The sequence below is a fragment of the Sceloporus occidentalis genome, unplaced genomic scaffold (assembly GCF_023333645.1).
Source record: "Sceloporus occidentalis isolate IW3139 unplaced genomic scaffold, rSceOcc1.0.p SCAF_1, whole genome shotgun sequence".
NCBI classification, from domain to species: Eukaryota; Metazoa; Chordata; class Lepidosauria; order Squamata; family Phrynosomatidae; genus Sceloporus; species Sceloporus occidentalis.
In genome coordinates this window covers 19,417,600-19,441,326 of record NW_028316981.1, presented here as the reverse complement: position 1 = coordinate 19,441,326, position 23,727 = coordinate 19,417,600, and the positions used below count along the sequence as shown (strand labels likewise).

General features: G+C 39.8%; 1 protein-coding gene across 3 annotated transcripts in view; it reads left to right on the top strand.

Annotated features, from left to right (window-relative positions):
• Window positions 1-23,727, top strand: part of VWA7 (von Willebrand factor A domain containing 7) — a 41,153-nt gene that overhangs the window by 10,867 nt on the left and 6,559 nt on the right. For all 3 annotated transcript variants that reach the window (XM_089514960.1, XM_089514978.1, XM_089514969.1), the window contains 11 exons: window positions 1,305-1,401; window positions 2,775-2,897; window positions 4,763-4,958; window positions 9,336-9,505; window positions 11,529-11,641; window positions 13,257-13,373; window positions 13,561-13,740; window positions 15,845-16,022; window positions 17,974-18,126; window positions 19,735-19,827; window positions 21,494-21,774. In XM_089514960.1, the coding sequence (XP_089371086.1) occupies window positions 1,305-1,401; window positions 2,775-2,897; window positions 4,763-4,958; window positions 9,336-9,505; window positions 11,529-11,641; window positions 13,257-13,373; window positions 13,561-13,740; window positions 15,845-16,022; window positions 17,974-18,126; window positions 19,735-19,827; window positions 21,494-21,774 (1,701 nt within the window). The remainder of the gene's footprint in view (window positions 1-1,304; window positions 1,402-2,774; window positions 2,898-4,762; window positions 4,959-9,335; window positions 9,506-11,528; window positions 11,642-13,256; window positions 13,374-13,560; window positions 13,741-15,844; window positions 16,023-17,973; window positions 18,127-19,734; window positions 19,828-21,493; window positions 21,775-23,727) is intronic.

Genomic DNA, 23,727 nt, shown 5'->3' with positions numbered 1-23,727 from the left:
AAGCCAGTCCCCAAAGGCCTTTTGAAATAAAAAAGCTTTACCAACTGACAAAAGGACTGAATGGATTGTGGTACTTATGGTCTCCCCCATCTGAATCCTTTACAATTGTAAAACGTCATCTGGAAAGTCTGTGGTTCAAATTAATACAGTGAGAAAACCTGGCTGGGATCAGCTTGAAGGAGTAAAATGATGGCTTCACCAAGTTCCACCTTCCTGCTGCCACTTCCCAGTAGAGAAGCAGTAGGCAGACCTTTCCACTGGCAATGTTGACCTCCAATATCCACCACGAGTCTCATGTGAGTGATCTTGGGACTTATCCTACACCCTTTTTATTTTATACTAAAACGTGATGACACAGTGATTTCTCTCATAGGGTTTTAGTAAAAAAGGCAGTGAAGTAGGGAAATTTATGTTTCATGGACAAATGTGTCTGTATATGTTTTCCCCCCTTTTGGCTTAAAAAATGATGTACTTTACAAGTAGTCAGAAAGGTAAGCAATCCATTATTGTCTCTCTGTGTTTGTGTGTGAATAAGAAAGAGATTTTTCATTCCCCTGAGCTTGTTTCCAAGGAGATTATGCTGGGGCCCTCAAATCAATCTGGGAGTCATTAATCTTATGAAATTGGGACTTTTCAGAATGATACTTCTGGCTGGCCATAGTGCAGGGATTGGGAACCTAACTCCTCTCAGAGGTCCCAGTCTAGCCTTTTGTAGTTTCATAGTGATGCCCCCCTTTCCCCATGACACCATCAAATAGTGGTCTCTCAGCTCTTGCACAATGATTTTCTCATTCTAAAAGGTTAAAGCATTCCTTTCTGAAGCATTCTTGTCCTAATGCTTAGCTGCTGATAATGAGAACTTTGATATTTTGGTACCAGTACTACCCTTTTATCTTTGGCCATGCCCAATACTGGATTGTGCCATCACAAACTTTACTGAAATTGAATTTGGCTCTCAGCTAAGTGTATTTCCCTACTCTTGTTGTAGTTCTGCAGCAGTGAGAAGGCACTCTGCAAATGCTTTGAGGAACTATCTGCTTTATCCACATAGTTAAAGTTCTAGGATGAATTCTGATCACAACTGATTCTACTGATTCTGTTTAAGTAACAGTTGTCCCATCATTTCTACTATGTTAACTCAAGCTGCTCTTTCTAGCCTATTGTTTATTTATCTTTATTTCTTTCTGAACATGCACTTTTTGGGTCTTCCCTTCCAAATATAAATCGTTTTAGCAGATTGTATGCCGATATACAATCAATGGACAATCATGTACAACCAATATTGATATTTTTTTTCTGGTTAGGATTTTTACAGCCACAGCAACTGGGTTGAACTTGGAAATCAGCAGATCAATCCAGATCTGGTCCAGCCAGGCCATGAAATCAAGTCCATTGCAGAAGGTAAGAAACTGATGTGATTCTTCTTTTTGTATCTGGGTTTTACTTCCTCATGGAAATTAGTATAGCATCTAGCATAGGGCCTAGATAGCCAGCATAGCATAGTGGTCTAGTAGACTATGACTCTCAGAGATAAGAGTTTGAATTCCCACTTGACCTTGGAAGACTGATGAGTGGCCTTGGCCAAGTCACTGACTCTCAGCTTCAGAGGAAAACAATAGCAAATATCATCAAGAAAACCCCATTATAGGTTCACCTTAGGGTGACCATAAGTCCAAAATGACTTGAAGGCACATAACAACTAATATAGTCTAGTGTAGGGCCTACATAGGTTGGACATGCTCTCCAAAACCAACCAGTTTCGGTGAGAGATCTGAGGACCTGTCTTGTGTGCTCATTCTGATGCCCTTTTGGCATGGCCTATTAAAGGTACAATGAACCCTTGATATCTGCTGAGGTTTGGTTCCAGGACCCATTGTGGATACCAAAATCCAATAGATGTTCAAGTCCCATTAAATACAGTAGCATGGTAAAATGGTGTCCTTGATATAAAAAAATGCCAAAATCAAGTTTTGCTTTTTGGAATGTGTATATTTTTACAATATTTTTAAGCCATAGATGCTTGAATCCATAGATAAAAATCAGTAGATAAAGAGGATGCCTGTACTGAGAGACAGCATGGTGTAGTGGTTTGAGCATTGGACTACAATACTGTAGACCAGGGTTTGATTCCCAGCTCAGCCATGGAAACCCACTGAATGACACTGGGCAAGTCACACAGTGGACCCTATCTCATGGGGTTAAAAGAACGGCTTACCTTTCCCAAATTCAGTGCTAATTTGGGAGACATTTGGCTCCTATCACACAGAAATTGCTGCTGAATCACTGCCCGGGTTCATCCCAGATGCAGCCTAGGTCATCTAAGCCACTTCTACGACCCCTTTTTTTAAAAAATGGAAGCTTCTGACTACTAAAAATGGCTGCCGAAACAGCTTCGATGACCAGGGCTGCAACTGGGACAGACCTGGGTGGCGTTTCGGCAGCAATTTCTGTGTGATAGACCCTGGCTGCCTCCCGAATTAGCACTGAATTTGGGAAAGATAAGTCACTCTTTTAACTCCATGTGACAGGGTCCATTCTCAGCCCCAGAAAACCCCTTGGTAGGTTTGCATTAGGATCACCGTAAGTCAGAAACGCTTAGAAGGCACATAGTAGCAATAATGAGATTACACCAATATGGATTTTTGAATTTTTCTGATGACCCACATCAAAACCACTTTTGCTTTGTAGTCAGTCTGTGAATCCAGAACTCCTGCCTCCCCCATTTGTCTGTTCTCTTAGGCATTCTTTCTTGTGTCTCCTCTGTGCTCCCACAGCTGGCATCCCAACCTGCAGTGACTGCACCGACTGGACATGTGAAGGCAATCTCTTGGACGATGTGGCTTCTAAAGGGCTTTTGACTACTGGTTACTATGGCAGCCAACCCGAAAAACCCAACGGTATGGAATAGGATGGGAGGCCCTGTTTTGTAACAGAGGGTTTTTGTTCCCCCTCCCCATTAAAGATTCAAGGGAAATAGTTTCTCTTCATTTGTATTCCTGGTGTGCCTTTAGACAGTTCGTGTTAAAGCCCATGAGAACAAACATTTATTTTACCTCCATTTAGAGAAGAGCTTTCTTCTCTCCCCCCCCCCTCTCAAGTTCTTCTCATGTGACTGAGATTTGCTCTTTCTGCACTGCAGCTGCTTGCTTCTTGTTTCTTCCCCCCTGTGTTTCTTTTGTGATTATTTTCTATAATAACCGTCAGCGTAATCCTGCCGGACTGGAGAGCTTTGTTCTCCTCTACCATTGATAATTAATGAAGGAGAAATGGACCTTTTCAGCATTCTCTCTGCTCAGTGGATTTCTGTTTTGTTCTGTGAGGCCTAATGCAGGGCTCTGTTCAGGAGCTGTTTGCTGTCTTTTGAGGCATATGGGCTTCAGTATTATTAGCTTGCATGCACGAAAAGAGAAAACACCATTCTTAGGCAGCACCTAGCCATGGGACCAAACAAGATGGAATGCTAATCTTGAAATGAAGTGGTGACTTTGAGAAATTGTTCAAAGATGCAGCACATCCCAATTTTATTTTACTTTATTTTCTTTATTTGAAACAACATTTCCTAGTTGGGGGAGTTCTAATGAATATTCCTCTCACTCTGCAGCTGTTAGCCCTAGATGCATCCTCCCTACAAGTGCTTTACAAAAAAAATATTGCAAACAACAGCAACCATAACACTAACACATGACATTAACAAATTGAAACAATCCATACCTATATACCTAAAACAAACATATAAAGCAAACAAATCAGACTAAACTACAAATCTAACTAATTACAGAGGGCCCTTGGTATCTGCTGGTATTTGAGGACCCCCATCCTCAGATACCAAAATCCATGGTGCTCAAGTCCCATTATGTACAATGGCATAGTGAAAGGGTGTCCTTCAGATAAAATGGCAAAGGCTACGTTTGCTTTTTGGATTTTTTTTTGGGGGGGGGGGGGGCGTATTTTCAAGCCATGGCTGAATCTGTGGATAAAGAATCTATGGCTATGGAGGGCCACCTGCACTAAAAACAACAAGGAAAGGATAAAAAGACAAACAGAAGAACCATGGTTTCCAGCTTACCTGTCTGTGGTTTTATTACATTGAATATATCTACTCCATTCTTACTATCCAACCCTTAACCTAATAATGTTATATTTAAAAATGACCATAAAAATAAATCTATAAATCTCTATATAATAAGACCATTCTTTCTCAAAAACCCAAAATCACCACAGATCCCTGCTTTCCTGCCAAGTGATCTCTTAAAAGCCCCCATTCTTTCTTAAAGTCATCGAACACTTTTTAATGTGTTACTCTAATGTGATACAAATTCATACCTTTTTTTAACAACCAGTCTTCCTGAGAAGGAATCCTTGTTTCTTTCCACATCTGAGAGAAGCTCATTCTTGCAGCAGTTGCCATGTACTGCATAATTCTTCCATGCTTCCTCTCCAATTGTTTATCTAACATTCCTAACAAGAATAGTTCCAGTGTCACTTGAAATTTTGTTCTCAAAATGTCTTTCCACAATTGCTTTGGGGATTTGCTTTCAGATTCTGATAATGCCTATTGCACCTAGCCTGCTTCAGGAAAATTTTGGTATCTATAGATTCTGGTATCCATGGGAGCTAGGGGTGGGTCCTGGAACTAAGCCCATGGATATCAAAGTCCATTATTTTTATAGGAAATTAAAATTACATCACTTTGCCCAAATTTTTAAAGTTATGGGTAGTCGGTTTTTGTCCTCTCAAGTCTGAAATGTTCTCCTCTCCTCAGGAAAATGCAGCCATGGTGGAAGGTTTGATGACAGCCGACACAGAGAGCCTCGTGGTGGTATTAATAAGGATAGTTCATCCCTTTTCTTCTCACCCCACCACTACCTGCATAATGAAGCAGCTTTTCTGGCCCAAGAGGCCACCAAACATTTCTTGGAGAAGTTGTGGCAAGAAATAGGGAGCAAACAATTCATGAGGTAATGTTATGTAAAAAGTGTGTTCCTAACCTTCTCATCACTTGGTCTTTAGGTGACATCCCTAAGCCTTCCTGTACCAAATTAACAGCATGGCAGAAGGATGCTATCAATGTCTTATTTTTTTCTCTAGAGTTGTCTTAGGACATTACCGGATGAGACCTATTCTCACTACAATTGCACTTGTTAAAGAGAACTGAATTACACCTGCTATTATTGCATGTCTTCACAATCACATGACTGGGGCTGCTGCAGCCATCACACTTTCTTGCTGACTCCCTCTTAACCCCGAATTCCTGCCCTATCCCTTACCCAGCATGTATTTAAAAAATTATTTTTATTTATTTTTATTTTTACTGTTTCATGCACTTTCACAGCTCTGCTACTGCAATTTAAGTTAAAATAATAATAATAATAATAATAATAATAATAATAATAATAGGAATCAGCTTACCTGGCAATAGCAAGTGGGAGAGGGACAGGGGAGAGGAAGAGACGCTGACACCACATGATTGCCAATATCACAATTGCCCCAGCAGTGACATTTTGCACCTGGGGACTAGCTTAATTGGAAGGTCATTGATGGGTTTTCCCCAACAATGAAAAAGGATGCAGCAGCTACATGTTGGGATCAAACAGTTATGGGCTGGAGGTGGTGGCATGTGCTAAGTATCACTACAGCTGCTTCCTCCCCCCCCCCCCCAGCTGTTGCTGTGTGTCTTCAAGTAGTTTCTGACTTGTGATGACCCTAAGGTGACCCTATCTTGGGGTTTTCTTGGCAGGATTTGCTCAGAGGAGGTTTGGCATTGCTTTCTCCTGAGGCTGAGAGAATGTGATATGCCCAAGATCACCCAAGAGGTTTCATAGTTGAGCTGAGAATTGAACTCTGGTCTCCAGAGTCATAGGCCTGTTACAGACTGCCAAAATAAAGCTGCTTCGGGCCTCTTTGGAGGTATGCTATTTTAAATGATGCATGGGTCCTAAGAGTCCGGAGGTCGCGCCAAAGCCACACTCCATTCCTAAGCACTGGAGGGCAGCTTTGGTGCAGCTTCCGGATTCTTAGGATGCATGCATCATTTAAACAGCATACCTCCAAAGAGACCCGAAGCAGCTTTATTTTGGCAGTCTGTAACAGGCCATAGTCCAACCGTTAAACTACTATGTCACACTGGCTTTCTTCCCAACTCTTAATTGTGATTTAAAAGTTGTGTCTCATAAAGTCCCCATTCTTGTTGCCAAGCAATCCCAGATTTTTTCAGATTGTCCACCTCTAAAAAGGAGTAGTGGAGGAGAAGCGTCTCCCCTTCTTAATTTTTCTATTTCCCTTCCCCTACATTTTCATCCTTGGGGAGATAAGGGAAACGATCCATGGCAAGGAGTACCAGCAACTTAAAACTAAAGCAAATACTTGTTCAAGAAGCTTTTTAAAATAAAGATTTTGTCATATGACCTGTTCTGCTCCCACTGATGCCCAAGAGGTTTTTTTTTCCTTTTCACCTTGTACTTCATTTTATTTGTCCATTTTAGTTTGGCAAGAGGGCACATATCAAATCTGTACCTGGAGAGTCTTGATTTGAGGGTTTGTACCAGGTCTGGGTTCCAGCTATGTATTGCATTTCATAATGATGTTAGTGATGAGCAATATCCTTGGTCATTTCTCTCAATTTGTTCTCTAATTCCAGGCTCTATTTTCATCCCCACCTCCACACTGTAATCTTCTCTACTTCCTAGTCAGTCAGTCCGTCTGTCCGTCAGTCTTCCTTCTTTCCTTCTCTCTCTCTCTATGCCTTTCTGCCTTTCTTCTCGATTTATGGTCTGAGAAGAACAGGGGAGGCCCTCTGTCATTTTGTTTTGACCCTGCTTTTCTCTATCACACTCCAGCCAATCAGGAGGGTAATTTCTCATTTATTTTTGCTAACCAAACCTGTATTTCATTAGGTAGAATATTTACCCTTTTGTTGAAGTTTATTAAAAGTAGGGCTGCCAATTCAGGATTGTTCCAGAACCTGAGGTTTCTAGGCCATAACCTGAGATCTAGGAATGGTCACTGGTGATGCCATTAACTATTAGGTATTAAGTATCAACCCCAGTTTTGTCACAAGAGCTCGGGGCTTCTTACCCAGCCAAGGGTTTCTTCTTGCTTGGCTCAGCTTCATCCTTTTTTGCTTGCTGCACCATACTCCTGGAACTGCCTCCCTGAATATCTGTGGACTATCTCTTCTCTTGCTAGTTTTAAATCAGAACTAAAGACTTTCTTGTTCTCTAAAGCATTTGGAACTGTATTTTAATATTCTTTTATAATTTTATATTTGATTATATGTATTAGTTGTTTTTACAGTCTGTATTTTAACTACATAACTTGCTTAATTTTGTATAGTTTATATTTTATGATTTTTGGATTGTACGCTATTGGCAGATTATATGCTGTTTTGATGATGTCTGCAAAGTGCCATGCAAATTTATGGTGCTGTATAAATAAACAATAGCAACAACAACAACAACAACAACAACAACAACAACAAAATACACACACATACATATACAGAGTTTATACAGTTTGTTTGGAAATGAAGGCATAGCTGAAGGGGCTGTTCCCAGATACAGGTGAAATGAGGGAATTATGTAAGGGAGATAAGGACATTTATTTTTTTTAAAATAATTTTATTATTAAAAATAAAAAAAATACATATATCAAAGGTACAATTCAAATTTACACTACATTTGTCCATACATAAACTTCCTAGAAAGAAACAGTTTCTACCCTACAAGTACTCAGATAAATAAAAGCATACTAACTCTTTAAACTAGACCACATATAATTAACTTTCAAGGCTATGGTTTCTTTTAATAACTTGTGTCTCTGTATCTAATGAAACTATCCTTTATAGAGTATTCGAAATTCAAAGACTCTCAAGAGTTGGCTTTTGACTTAGCTCTATTTGGGATGACCTTATCCTTACTCTTTTTCAAAAGACATATATCTATTACCTTTTTCTTTAACTTGAATATAGTTTCTCCAAGGTTCCCAATCCTTGTAAAATTTCCCTAGCATGTCTTTTTTCAAAAGGCAAGTTAATTTATCCATTTCGAAGATATCCATGACTTTCAGGATCCATTCTCGAATTGACGGAATCTGATTTGATTTCCAGTGCTTTGCCAGAACCATTCTAGCTGCAACGATCACATAGAATAAAACCTTTCCCTTCCCGGAGGTCTTTTTTTCCATATTGAACACATATTGAACATGTTCAAGAGATACATTTTCAGGTTGGGGGCTCCTTTAAAATTAAAGATTAATTTTATCTCTTGGTGAATTTCTTTCCAAAATTTCTGAACCTTAGGATAAGGACATTTAATGTTGTCTACTTGCTTCTGAGAACCAGTTTAAGCATTGGAGTACAATTCTGGAGATCAAGGTTCAATTCCCCATTCAGCCTGAGTGACTTTGGGCAAGTCACACATTCTCAGCACAAGAAAACCTGTGATAGGTTCACTTTAGGCTTGCCATACGTCGGAAATGACCTGAAGGCACACAACAACAACACTTTCTCCTAGAGAAAAGGTGGATGCAGTGCAGGTTGCCACAACTGTGAGGAAAGGAGGAAGCTCATTAACTAAATATCCAGATCCTCTGGAGGGGCTTTGCAAATTGTAGCAACAAATAAATTCAGCCTTGCAAATTGTAGTAAGTTGCTGATCTACTAGGTGAGCTCGAGATTTGCACAATCCTTTCTTCTTGCCTGGAGGTTGGCCCAGCAGAACTGGAGAATTTGAATCATCATCTCCTGCCTGGAGATGACCCATGAAAACTGGAGAGAGTGCCGGGCCCTGAGATCTAGCAACTCTAATTACAAGTCAGCCCTTGGCTGACTTTTTAACTCTAACTGAACTAATCAATATCCTGCTTCCTGGGTTCAACTTGACCACTTACTTACCTTTACTTTATGGCTAAAATGGATGAGTACTTCTTTTAAAAAAATTAAAACAATTTTAGGGCATGATAAAACTAGAGCTTGGAAAGTGACATGTTTGGACAACAAATCCAAGAATTTTAATATATGAGAATTTTAGCTCAAATAAGTAAATTTTCCAGGTTCTGGATAAAGCCAAGCAAATACCAAAATGGAGGAGAAACATGTTCCTTCCATCACAAACAAGGAAGTAGGGATTTGAATGCAGCTGCCATGGATGCTTTGAGCAGAAGCTGTCCTGTTATGTGGCAGGAAATTAAAGCTGATAATCTGTTGGATTCTGTCCAGTTCCCATGAAAATTGAATTGGTTCAAAGTGCTCATGATTAATACTGTTTTCTCTATATATAGCCCAAGAGACTACAGGATAATGACTCATCCATGGTTGGTTCCCTTTCTTTTGTTTGCAGACTGCTGGATATCAGTCCATCCACAGGCCTGAGCTTTGTTGTGGATACCACTGGAAGCATGGGAGATGAGATTAATGCTGCCAAGTACCAGGCACGAGAGATCATTGACCAGCGACGTGGCACCCCTCAAGAGCCAGATTTCTACATCTTAGTGCCTTTTCACGACCCAGGTAAGGTGATTGACATGGGTCCAGGTTTGGGGTGGATGAGTGCGTGTGCGGTCACTTTTTATATTATTTATTTGTTTACATTTACATTCTTCCTTTCCAGTAAATGGTGCTCAAGGTGACTAAAAGTAGTTAGAAATAACATAGTAGGGGGCCTTAGGCAAATTATCTTTTTGGGGGGTTATAGCTAGGGGGTTCTGGGACCTAAATTGTAGTAATCCAGTCGTTACTCCCAACTACAACAAAACTCTTGAGTAGCTGGAATTTATGTTAAGAATTTATGTTAACTCACCGAATTCCCATTTATTCAGTGGGCCTACTCTACTTGTGACTTATAATTAGATTTAGGCCTTGGAGTTGTAGACCAAATACACTAATTTGATGTACAAAATATCAGAAGCATAAAAACAAGGTGGAAAAAAGAAGTTGATAAAAAATACCTGCCCAAATGAAAATCTATCAATGATTTATTGGCCAACTGAAATGCACAATATACTTGTTGCAAGCTTTCCAAGCTCCATGGACTTCAACACCTGGTTTAACAAGTTGCAGCATATTTATGGTGGCCATATATAGTCAAGCCAAAGGGATGTCTAATAAAAGTGTCTTTGCAGGATGGTAGATGATCAAAGATAAGGCCTCCCTTGGCACAGAATTTCAAATCTGGGAGGAGCACAAAGAAAACCCTTTTCAAATGTGATGGGATAAAAAGAATACCCTCTCCCAGAGAATTTGAGACCCAGGCAGGATTAGGAGAGGGGAAAAAAATCCTCCAAGCTTTCAATTGCTGTGTGGGGTTTTACCATGCTGAATCAGCACTAATTTCTTCTGTAAAGGAGGTTTTGTAGTTCATCCACAAATTTGTACTTCATTCACAAATCTTCATTGAAAAGGAAGGACAAGTGCTCCATTTTTGAAACCCAGATCATGAACATACTCTGGTAGTGTAAGATATTGTTTCAATATAAGTCTTCAAATGGAAAATATACTTTTTGGACTACAACTCCCATATACCCTAGACAACAGCCAGACTGGTTGGAGGATTTGGGGACTTTTAATAGGAGTCAACCAATGTGTTTTCCAAGTTTGTATACAAATGGAAAAGAATAACAGTTTTTGGAAACTACATATATTAGTATATTCATATATGGATTCTCATCACAGTTGTGTTTGTAATAAAATAATTCTCAGAACAGTTTCCTACCTTAAAGAAGTTGACTTTTGGGTAAGCAGAATGCATTGCTTTGACACCTCAAGACTAACAGGCCATCGTCTTGACTTCCCTGAATCAACTGACTTAAAGTTTTGAAGATTTATGACTAATGTCACAATTTGCATCTTTCTGTTCCCCTTAACTCCCAATCCTACTTGCACCATCGTGTAATTGTGCTTAAATACTTGTGTCTTTAATATTGTTCACTGTCAGTGCATCTGAGGAAGAGCACTGAGATCTATGAAGGCTCAGGCTAAAATAAATCAGTTTGTCTTAAAGATGATACTGCTCAGTTTTCCTTTTTATACTGTGTGCAAATTATCATCAGATTCTTAAAGGCCTAGTTAACACTTCAAATGAGTGAAGGTTATACTGTATTCTCAAGTACACAGGATTTAAGCTGTCAAGGGAATTGGTTGTGAGGAAGGAAACAGCTGGAAGCAGAAAAGCCCATTTTTTCAAAGTGAGAGAAGCTAGGAGCCAGAACAGGGAGTTAGTGAATCAGAGGTGTTGCTCTGTGTCCTTCTTGCTTTCTGGTAAGCCTAAAGGGCCAGAATCCAGATAACTATGTTTAGTTTAATTTATTTCATTTGATTTCTGCTATTCTTTTGAAATTATGCTGAGTATGTCTCACTAGAGCATTCAAAAATAGCTACAAATAAATGAGATGAAAAGAAAACGAACTTGAACATAGTACTGGTGATGTAATGCTTCTTCAATTGAGATGGTTCACCTATTCAGCTGCAATGAAGTAAAGCAAGTGCATGAATCAGCCATTAATGCTCCCTCTCTCTTTCTCTCTCCTCCTTCCAGAGTTTGGCCCTGTCCACAAGACCAGTGACCCAGAAGAATTCTGGAAGATATTTGACAGAATCATTCCTCTGTCTGGTGGGGATGAACCAGAAATGTGCCTTTCTGCACTGGAGGTAGTATTTTATCCCTGTGAGATAAATGCATATTTTTATGGGCAAGAAGTTTTCACAACTGTAGTCTATAAACTACTGGCAGTCTGCAATCTGAGATTAGAGACAAATTAGGAATAACATGACCTCATACATTGTTTTTACCTTTGTATTGATACTGAAACCATTTTGTCTAGGACTGGATTACTGAACAGGCTAATACACAGTTGCCTTCTCATGAATACTATCAGTATATGTACTCCCCATTCCTTATATTTGCCCTTTTCACCTTTCAAGAGCATGTTAGTTGCTAGTCTAAGGTGGTAGAAAGAGTAAATAGGGAATCTTAACCTGGTGGTTTAATCTTTATATAATGGAGAAGAGACAGTGTGAAATTTTCATTTGCGGTTTATGCCAATAAATGGAGGGCTTGATTACTACTGTAGGTGGCAGTATGATGTAGTAGTTTAAATGCTGGATTAGGAATCTGAGAGACTAGAGTTTGAATCCCTGCTCAGGCATGGAAACCCATTGGATGACCTTGGTCAAATCACACTCTCTCAGCCTCAGAGGAAGGCAGTGCCAAACCCCCTCTCAATACCCTATTGCCAAGAAAACCATGTGATCACGTCACCTTAGGGTTGCTGTAAATTGACTTGAAGGCACATCACAACAATGTAATACTCCAAGTGGTGGTCCATGATTGATGCGGGTTCATGAGGCATCACTTCCCATTTTGCAGCAAGTTTGGTTCTGGACCAGGGTTCTATTCCCTTGCATATTAGCAAACTAAACTGGTGGTAGCCCACATCAGATAGCCTGAGAAGCATGAGTGTAGGAGGTCTACAGATGCAGAGCCAGATCCTGAAATTTTTGCAGACTTGACAGAGCTGTGCATGTTGGTGGAATTTTCCTACCAATCATTAATGTAGATTGATTATTAATATAGTATTAACATCACTTAACTTCTGTTAAAGTGTAAACAGCATTTTTGTTTGCTTGCTTTTTGTAGAATTGGTGGGAGATTCAGCAAATAATTTGTTGAGACATTTTTGAAACTGTAAAATGGAAACCTTGTTGGGACCAAAACACACAACAAGAACTTTTTCTAGTACTTTCCTTTGGCTGTCACTAACGGCCAAGATGACCCTGCATGGGCTAGCAGTTTGAGCATAACACTAGGACCCTGGTGATCAGGGTTCAATTCCCCACTCAGCCATGGAAACCCGCTGGGTGACCTTCGGCGAGTTGCACACCTTCTGCTTCAGAAAACCCCATGATAGGTCCACCTTAAGGTCGCCATAAGTCAGAAATGAGTTGAAGGCACACAATAACCACAAATGTCCAAGATGCATGGTGGAGTGGGTTGGGTGTTGGGATTATTACTCTGGATACCAGGGGTTGAATCTCCACAGAGCCACAGAAAACCCATTGGGTGGCCTTGGATGAGTCACACTCTTTTAGCCACAGAAGCAAACCGTTTCTGAACCAGTCTTTCCAAGAAAACTCCATGACCTTAGGGTCACCATAAGTCAGAAACAACTTGAATGCATCCAACAACAACATGACCAAGATAGATTCAAATGCTATGTTTTGTGACCTGATGTGACTCTCGCTTCTCTTTGTCCTTTTTTTCTAGCTTGCCCTCCAGTACTCACCACCATATTCCGAGATTTTTGTTTTTACTGATGCTTCTGCTAAAGATGCTCATCTCAAGAACAGTGTGGAATCTCTTAGCCAAGAAAAGAAATGCAAGGTAAGTGGGATCATCTGCTTTTTATGTAGCTTGAATTTAAAAAATATAGTAGGCTTTAAACTATTTTTCTTACAGTGGTGTAATAAGCCAGTGCAAAAGATGCCAGTTTCCTGCAGAGAGATAGAAAGGCACATACACACATGCGTACATAAATATAAAGCTTCTTTCTTTCTCCACCTAACATCAGGTGACCTTCCTCATTACAGAAGATCCATCTAGGACCCGGGCAAAACGGGAAACTCTTGCCCCAGACCGATTTGACCTCTATGTAGAGCTGGCTCACAGCTCAGGTGGGCAGATCATATTTACAGATGACAAGAACATCCGACATGTGGCTAAGATCATTGGTGAATCCAGCATATCTTCGGTAATGGTTTTAGTTTTAAATATGTCTTTATTGTTTATTAATGCAATATTATTGTTGATTTTATTTTTTACATGTAATTATATGATGGCTTTTGTGGGTGAGGGGTGGTATAAAACATTACAGATAAATAATGTAATGTGGAGAGGGGCAAAAGGAACACTTTTCAGAAAGTGAATGTGGGCTTTGTCTATTTTCTTTCAAAGGGATAAAACTGACTGGTCAATTCATTAAGGTGTTTTGGGCAGAGAGACTGATGAAGTGCTTGGTTTGTTTTAGTTATGTTTTTCATCTGCTTAGCTACATTTTTTTATTGTTAACACTAAATCTGACTAAAAGGACCAGATCTATAATTCCAAATCTTAATTAAAATTCAATACTATTTGCTGTCTTGCCAGGAATTGCCATTTTCATGTTCTAAATATCACTTGCAATGATTTTTCTTTCTTTCTCCTTGTAGTGTTAGGATTCTGTTAGTCTTTTCTAACTAAAATTACTCTTCTCATTGGCCTTTTAAAATTCCCTATTTAGTCCTCTTCTTTCTGTTGGAACACTGCTGCTCATCTTTGTTATTGTTCTTTAAACGTATTGTATGTGTGTATGTGTCTGGAAATTGCCTGTCACCTTATGGAGACCTCATCAGTTTTATAGAGTTTTTAGAGAAGGAATACTCAGAGATGGTTTTATCAGTTCTTTCCTCTGAAATACAGCCTACAGCACCATGTTGCCTTTTTATTCATGAAATCTTGGCAGACCTAGTCTTATTAAGGTTTGTTAGGATTATGGATTCATTGGAGTTCTATTATTATTATTATTATTTAAAGATTGATTTGCCATTTCAGGAGTTGCAGTTGTGCAATTATAAGTGGTGATTTTTTAAAAAGTCCCTTCATGTCTTACCTGGGTGCTGTGGAAAGCATTACATTGTATTGCAGCTTCTTCTATATTGTTTGGGCAATGTGAATAGATATAGGTATTATAGGAAGAATCTGTGTTACAGCTGCTTTGGAAGAGGAGCAGGATGAGCAAGGCTCAGTTGGGGGGGGGGGTGTCAAACCTGGATCTCCTAAGTCCTGGTCTGACACTCTAACCACTACACCATATTGAATTGGAGAAGCTATAAATACATGCTTCATTTACAACAGATCCAGTTCTGCCTTTGGCATCTCCAAGCTGAGCTAGAAAATGTAGGAATGCTTGGTGTCTATATCAAGCAGAGTGCAGCACAGCCAATGCAATATGAGCGTATGGTAGAAAGCAGGAGAAAATATTCAGGATGCTCTTGTAAAGTGAAAAAGGAAAACTTAATTTATTGTTTCAGGAAATCCATCTTGGGGTAGGAAATGAGAGTACCTAAATTTGAGTAGAAGAGCCTCTGACACTGGCTCTTATGTTACATTTTTGTTTTATATTTATCCTGTATTGGCTTCCACAAAGCAAGGGATGCTTTGATTTGGATTTCCTGCATGGCAGGGGGTTGGACTGGATGGCCCTTGTGGTCTCTTCCAACTCTACGATTCTATGATTCTATGATTCTATGAACCTACACAGAATCATAGAATCCTAGAGTTGGAAGAGACCTCAAAGACCATGCAGACCAACCTCTGTATTCCATGCAGGAATACACAATCAGTGCACTCCTAATAGGTGGCCATCCTGCCTCTATTTTAAAACTTCCAAAGAAAGGGACCCCACCACAGTCTGAGGCAGCCTATTCCACTGTCAAACAGCTCTTACTGTCAAGAAGTTCTTCCTAATGTTTAAGTGGAATAAGCATAGCATTACAAGCATTGTAAGTGTGTAAGTGGGATATGTACTGTATTTTGGATAGAATTCAAATTACCTTTTTATATTGTTTTACTGTTGGTTTATGAAAAATAAAGAGATAAAAAATTATCTTCAGGCTATGTGTATAAGGTGTATATGAAACATAAATGGAATGAAACATAAATGCTTAGATTTGGGTCCAATGTCTATATATGCAAATACAGGTATTCCAAAATCCAAAACACTTCTGATCCCAAGGGAGACTCAAGCTGTATTGTACACTCCTCCATGTTTTCCCGCTAACTAATTTTTACAGATTGTGGGGTATCTTTCTTTCCAGGTGACCCTATTTCGCCACCAGAAGGGAAATATCTTCAGCCTTAAGGGGGTTCACCAGAAAATAAAGAAACGGGCAACGGAGCTGGAGGTTCACCAGTTCTGGATTGACAGCTTGGTGGACAAAGTGGTTGTAACCATCCAAGGTGCCATCCATGCCTTTGAAATCTGGGATCCTTCAGGTAATGATCCACTTTTTTCCAGTTCAGCAACTTGATCAAAACTGTCTGCTTCCACATTTTGATTCTTCAGGTTTTTAAAATTACATTTACAGAATGTGTTGTGTGAATGAATGTATGCACCTGTGCATATCTATGGTTGCATACATATATACAGTATATATGCATATGTAGTGTGTGTTTGTGCATGCGCACGCTCATACATATGCAGGTGAGCATGCCTATTTATTAAAATCCCATGTATCTTGCTTTTCTATTCTCTACTGACAACACAATCTGTAAGGCAACACAGCTTTGGGGAAAGCCTATTATCAGAGAGAAAAGATGTGCTAACAACACAAAATAATAATTTCCCTTAGTTTAACTTAGTTTCAGGTAGTTTGACCCTAAGACACAGGTGTGTGTGTGTATGACTGTGTGTGTTGTACATATATACTGTATATGTGTATACATGCATAGATATGCACACATGCATACATTCACTCACTAACTGAAACTAAGTTAAACTAAGGGAAATTATTATTTTGTGTTAGCATATCTTTCTCTCTGATAATAGGCTTTCCCCAAAGCTGTGTGCCTCAGGAGAAAGACTTGTAAATTAAGCCAGTAAACACATCAAAGTGTGTACAACAAAGTACAATAACATCCACATTTTGGTCCAATAAAGATATTGCTGTTTTGGATGTTATTGTAAATTAAGCCAGTGTTCACCATCCAATGACCAGTCACAAAATAAAGCACTCACCCTTGCAGGATATGAACCTGAGGAAAAGCACACACTAAGACAAACAGGAATGTTTTAACACTTAAGGACTCACAGTCACAGCTTCTAAATGAATCTCCTGGTTTGATGATTTTTAGAGTTATTGTTATTTAACTTGGTTCTTGGAAATACCCAGGCTCTTTGGAAATTTACAGTGGCCTGAGTAATCACAATAAACCTTCTCAAAAGACAGTTGACTGAGCTATCCAAATCTCCCCTTCTTATGTTTAATCTGGGAGAGTCTAGATTTTTTATATTGTGTACTCAGCTGAAGCTCAACTGGCCTGGCCAAGCATGAAGTGTGAATGAAGCAGACACTCCAGAATGATCAAGACTTCATTAGTGATTCTTTCATTTAGCATATCCACATTCTCAGACCCTTTCAATCCTTCTTCACAAGAGTGCTATGTTGCTTCCATCTCTCTTTGCAAAAATCTACAAACCATGGTGAATTTTATTTATTTATTTGTATATCTCCAATTTTTTTGAAGAAGAAAGTTTTATCTTCCCAACAAACTTATGAAATAGGCTAGCCAGGGAGATGATGGCCAGTTAAAGGTTACCCAGTAAACTTCCTAGTTGAGTGGGGATTTTGGTCTGTGTCTCTAGTTCTAATCTAACATTCTAACCATAAACTATATACAGAACAGCTTCCTATGTTTCTGTTTTATCAGCTTTTTATTCAGAACCCCAAGATTTAGAACTGTGCTTTAATTTAAGAGAAGCACTGCAGAAACAGAGAACTTGTTTTGCATGAAAAAGATCCTCATCTCTAGCTGAAGCTAGGAAAGAAGCCTGCTTAAAATCCTGTAGAGCTGCTTACTACCAGTCAATGTAAACAATACTGAGCAAAACTGACCAATAATCTATAATGTCCTTAGAGAGCCAACATGGTATCATAGTTTGAGTGTTGGATTACAGCTCTGGATGCTAGTGTTCAAATCCCCACTCAGCCATGGAAACCGACTGAGTGACCTTGGGCAAGTCACACACTCTCAGCTTCAGACAAAAGCCAAGACAACTCCTCCCTCTGGAAAAATCTTGCCAAGAAAACCCTGTGATAGGTTCACTTTCAGGTTGCCATAAATTGGAAACAACTTGAAGGCACACAAGAAGGTATGTTTACACTAACAATTAATCCTGTTTATCTTTTCCATTGCACTGATTTTCTTCCTATAAACTTTCTTGCAGGTAAAGTACAGATGAATAAATTAACTACTGGTCCCTTAGCCAAGATTGAGTCCATTGGTGGCATCTACAGAGCATTTCTTTCTTCCCCAGTCCATGCTGGCAAATGGATGTTAAAGCTTTATTCCAGAGGCCATTATTCTGTTTATATCCAGGGTAAGAAAAAGGTTAAATTAAAACACTGACTCAGGGAGATTATAATAGTGTGTTTGTTTTCCTCCAAATGATCATTTGTACACTTAAATGCACTTGTGGACATCAGTACATGATGAATCCATTCTTAGTGTAAAACCTTGGCCATGGTTTTGACATCTTGTCTCACTGGATTCTACAGATGATTGCTTCTCTTCTTCAGAGCAAATGATCTCTGATGAGTTACTTTAGTGCTGCTGAATGTGCTTTTCTACAGTAGTGGAATTATAACAGTAGTTCCACCTGCCACTTTAATATAATACTGTATTTAGTGATGCCTGTCTCCATCTTAAGATGACACTTACTTGAAAGTAAACCTAATTCAGCTTATTTATTTACTTATGTAAAGTATTTGTCTATCACCTCCCAGCCTAGAAGGTCTCCTGAGGTGATCAATAAATAAAAACCAATTAAAACAATAAAACGATTAAAAAATTTTTAAAGCACATTAATGTATCATTTAAAAACTCCTAAAATACTCTAAAAACAATCTCAGAATCTAGTTTGGAAACAGTTAAAATAGCAATTTCAAACACTAAATGCCATGCATAGCAACACTTTTGGGCTGACTGCTGGAAGCTTAAAAGCAATGGGACCAGCCTAACTTCCTTGGGCAGAGAGTTCCACAGTTGAGGCACTGCTCCAGAGAGACCTCTGTTCTATGTGCCCACCAGCATTAAGTTCATGCTGGTGGCCTCCTCTGAAGAACTCAGATCTCTGGGAGGCTCATATAAGAGGAGATAGTCTTTCAGATATCTTGACCCTAGTCATTTAGGGCTGTGGAAGTCAAGAACAGCACCTTGAATTGAGCTCAGAAGCAAATTGGAAGCCAGTGTAGTTCTTGCAAGACCAGTGTTATATGGTCTCTAAAATGCACAACTGACACCAGTCTGGCCTACCAGTTTTTGAAGGCAATGGTTACGGTAGTTAACACCAGTCTAGGTCTTTTGCAATTTCTCCTTTAATTAGATACTTTCTTCTGGCAGTTTTTGTTTCCTGCACATCATGTTATAGAATTGGCCTTTAATTTCTTAGTTTCTTTTTGTTCCCTTTGGGGCATGCTTTAATTACTAGTCTTTTGTGCAATTCCTTACTTAATGTTTTAAATCACTATTGCAAAGTTGGAGTTGTAGAAAATGTAATAACGCAATTGCTCTGGAAACCTGCAAAGCTGCAATCCCAAACAGGAACTCACTCATTGAGGGGCAATTCAGTAATGTGAGGTCCATGCTAAACAGTAAGTGATTACAATAGCAGAAGCAGAAAGGAAGGAGACTCTTACAGAAAGTAACGACTGCTCTTTTAAGGCTTCAATGACACTGTACTAAAACTGTAGTGCCTAGTGCTACATTCACATTTGGAGTATTGGAAGGCAATGGATAGTTAATGATGCTGTATGGATTTTCTGTAGAAAGAGAGTGAACTAAAGATGGCACCTCCAGAGCTAGTGGAGAAACAGCTGTGGACTGAATAGACAGAATGGCTTTTTGTATCCTAGGCAGCCCTCTTGGTGTGTTAGCAATCAAAGAGTCTCTCTTTTTAAAACGTTCAAATATTTGTCCTTGGTTGCAGGTCAAAGCACCCTTGACTTCCTGTATTACTTTGCTGTTCCAGTGGATGGTCGCCACCCAGGGCTATTTATGATGGATAGTCACCCTGTAGAAGGTAGGTGTGGGATATCTCCCCTTTGGTTCATCAGTGTTTGCTTTCACAGGACTTTATGTATGTGTGAGGAGGGAAGAAGTAGATACTTCAGCCATTAAAATGATCTTTCTCATTATTAACTGTCCTGTATATATTTGTCAGGCCTAGCAGATCCTAAAGGAGTATAAAGACAAAACCAAAATTGGGAAGTCACGGCCCAGGTTTCTTGTACCTAGTTACTTTGGGAGGAGCTAACAAGAGAAGGGCAACAAAACATGAGTAAAGTCACTTTATTGGTGCAACAATTTCTGGTTTCATTCAAAAGTTTATTTTAAATGGCATTTTTAGAAGCATTTGACGGAAAATATTCTAGTTTTATGACATTCTTGCATCATCCTAAAGAGTTTCCTCTTAACAAAAGGTGGGGCTGGGGGGAAGAAATTAATAGTAACTGCATGACAGGGCATGCAACAAGTTAACTTTTTCAATATTTTAATGAGTAAAAGTTACTTTCCACCATTGTAACAAGTAATGGGAGCAAATTACCCTTAAAAACTAACTTTACAAGTTCTGCACAAAACATCCCATGGCTTGTTCCATGTTGTCCGTTAGCCTTGCAGTTTTTTCTCCACATCATCATCAGAGCTTGGAAAAGTTCCTTTTTGGACAGCAACTCCCAGAATCTTATACTAACCGTGCTTGCTATGGGGTTGTAGTCCAAAAAAGTAACCCAAAATGTCCTGTTCTTCCTCAAAGACCCTGCTACAAACCTCTAACTGATTTCGTGGCCTAATCATGAGGACAGAGATCTACTTACATAAGCCTCTACTTAGAAATAAGCATACTTGGGATATTTTATTTTATTATTTATTTATCCTTGATTATAAGTTGACCTCATGTGTACATTGAGGACAGGTTTTGGGGCCAAACTTATCGATTTTGATATGACCCATAGATAAGTCACAGGTAACACTTAGGGGCATGTAACAAAGGAGATAAAGGACAAAGCAAAAGAAAACAATGCCAAAGAACTTAAAAAATTATGGCAGGCATAATTTGCCCTAAATGCTGGATGGATGAGGAGGGAAATAGGATCAATGGTCACTGTACAATGTATGTGGGAGGCAACCAGGCAAAAGGCACACATTTCAAAAAGGATGAAAAGGCAAAGCAAAGAAAATGGCAACAATGTCAGCAGTGATTATAGCCTTTAACTTTAATGTGATAACTTTGCCTGATTTTAACCCAGAGAAGCTGACAAATATACACAAATGTCTTATTCAGTTCCTTCAGAGCTTGATTAATCTCTGCACTTCTTTGAGGGGAAGCACCAAAGAGCCACTGTGGCTGCCGTTTTCCTGCCCAGGCATTCAAAAGTCAGAAGTGGTGCAGTGGCAGAGAGAGAGTAGAGGAAGTTAGTGTTTCTTTTAAGTGCTACTGGAATGGACTAAGCTCTCACCTTTCACCACTCTACTCAGAGAAGGAGATAGTTCATTATTTGATAAGAATTAAAGTACAGTACTTAACATTGTCCTCTGGAGAAGCTGACCCAGGTTTTTTGGATCAATTTTTGACTAAAATCACTGGACTTATGCATATACAGTGTATCACACTTTTCTCCCTACACCTTCAAAGTGGGATTGAATTTGCAAGGTCTAATTAGTTTTCATATCCCTCCCTCCAACAGGTTTGCCTACTTACTTGGTTGTTATGGCGATGGGCCTGAATCAGTCGGAGTCAGGATCTGTTCATCTCCAGGCTGTGAATTTAGAAGGAAGGACAGGTAGTCTTGGGGAACTGGAACTTCAAGGAGGAACCCAGAGAGCTGACCTGTTTGTGGCAGAGCTGCCTCCAACCTTACTGACCAGCAGCAACTTCTCCATAGTGGTGCATGGTGTTGACAGTGAGGGCCGGAGGTTGGAGAGAGCTGCCCCACAAGCTGCCACCATGGTGGGATCTCTGTTGGAGGTAAGGTGGGGCAAGCTGAGAGTGTTATTGTTATATGCCTTCAAGACATTTCTGATTTATGGCAACCCTAAGGCAAACCTATCATTGTGTTTTCTTGGCAAGCTTCTTCAGAGAGGGTTTGCCATTGCCATAATCTGAGGTTGAGAGATAATAAATTGCCCAAGGTCACCCAGTGGTTTTCCATGGCCAAGTGAGGATTCAAACACTGGTCTCAAGAACCATAGTCCAATGGTCAAACTGCTGTAATATACTGGTTCCGGAGAAAAAGGGAATGGGGTGTATATCTGAACTCTGTAGGGTAATGGTTGCAATGTTAGATGTGCGCCTTTGAGACTGATCAGTAAAACTCACTAGATCACTTTGGATCACTCACGCTCACTTGGCTTGACCTACTTCACTGGGTTGTTGTGAGAACAAACTGGGGAAGAAGAGAGTCATATGTGGCTCATTAAGCTTATTGGAGGAAGGGCAGAAGGATTTTGGTGTGGAAAAGGAATTGTAGGCAATCATAAGATATATAATTTATTGTACACTTTTTAACTGCATGATTAAAAGAGAATTGATATATATAGGCTATCTTGGGAGTATGGTTTATATTGGTAGTCTGAACCAGAGTTCAAGGAAGTAGACAGAAAATGGCCTTTATTTATACAGTATTGGAATGACAACATTCAGTATAAAATTGATCACTATTAGTCTTTAAATATAACACAACAGATTGTAAATTGAATGATAGAGCCATGTTAGTCTGTAGAATCAGTATGTGGAGAGATGCAGCACCTTTGAAACTACCGTATATACTCAACTATAAGTCGAGAAATTTATGCCCCAAAATGGACTCCAAAGTGAAGGATCGACTTATGGAAGGGTCAATAGATTACTACAGCTGATAAAGTTAATTTTAAAAAGTGCCCACCTTCCTCTGTAGCCAAGTAAACAGTCCCCATTTGAGTCCTGGTGCCGGCAGCCTCTCCTCTCTCCATGAGTGTGTGTGTGAGAGAGAGATCCTTCAGCCCTCTGCAGCTGGAGCTAACAAGCAGCTACTGAGGGAAGGGAGAGGGATGCAGAGAGAGGGAGCATGCCCAGGCTTGGACTCTGTTTTGCAAACCATGGGTCTGGAAATGCTGGGTTTAAAGGCAAGCCTGGGGTCCTCCTTTTCTCCCCTCCAAGCCATGGGTCTGGAAATGCTGGGGTTAAAGGCAAGCCTGGGGTCCTACTTTTCCCCCTCCAAGCCATGGGTCTGGAAATGCTGGGGTTAAAGGCAAGCCGGGGGTCCTCCTTTTCTGCCCTGCAATCCATGGGTCTAGAAATGCTGGGGTTAAAGGCAAGCCTGGGGTCCTCCTTTTTCCCCCTGGAAGCCATGGGTCTGGAAATGATGGGGTTAAAGGCAAGGCTGGGGACCTCTTTTTTTCCCCTGGAAGCCATGGGTCTGGAAATGCTGGGGTTAAAGGCAAGGCTGGTGTCTTCTTTTTCCCCCCTGCAAGCCTTGAGTCTGGAAATGCTGATGCAAAGAGGTGTGTGTGTGTGTGTGTGTGTGTGTGTGTGTGTGTATGCACCCAGACTTGTTTCCCCATGCTGATACTGTGACCCTTGAGAGAGGTTCAGAGAGGGAGATGTAGAGTGGGAAGTGGTGCTTTGTTTCCCCCTTTAGATCTTTTGTAACATGCCCTCGACTTATCCACGGGTCATATCAAAATCCATGATTTTGGCCTCAAAAACTGCCCTCGACTTATACATGAGGTCGACTTATACATGAGTATATACGGTAACTGAAAGAAAGAAATTGGTAGTATGTGCTTTCATAGACTTCAGTGTACTTTTTCAGATGCATTTGGTGGAGTGGAAGCCAAGCACAGACAGATATATACCATTGGTATGTGAGGATGTCAATTCAAATTGGTTAAAGTCTGGTTGTATGGCGGTATTTCAGTTAAAAGCAGAAGGATGGATGAA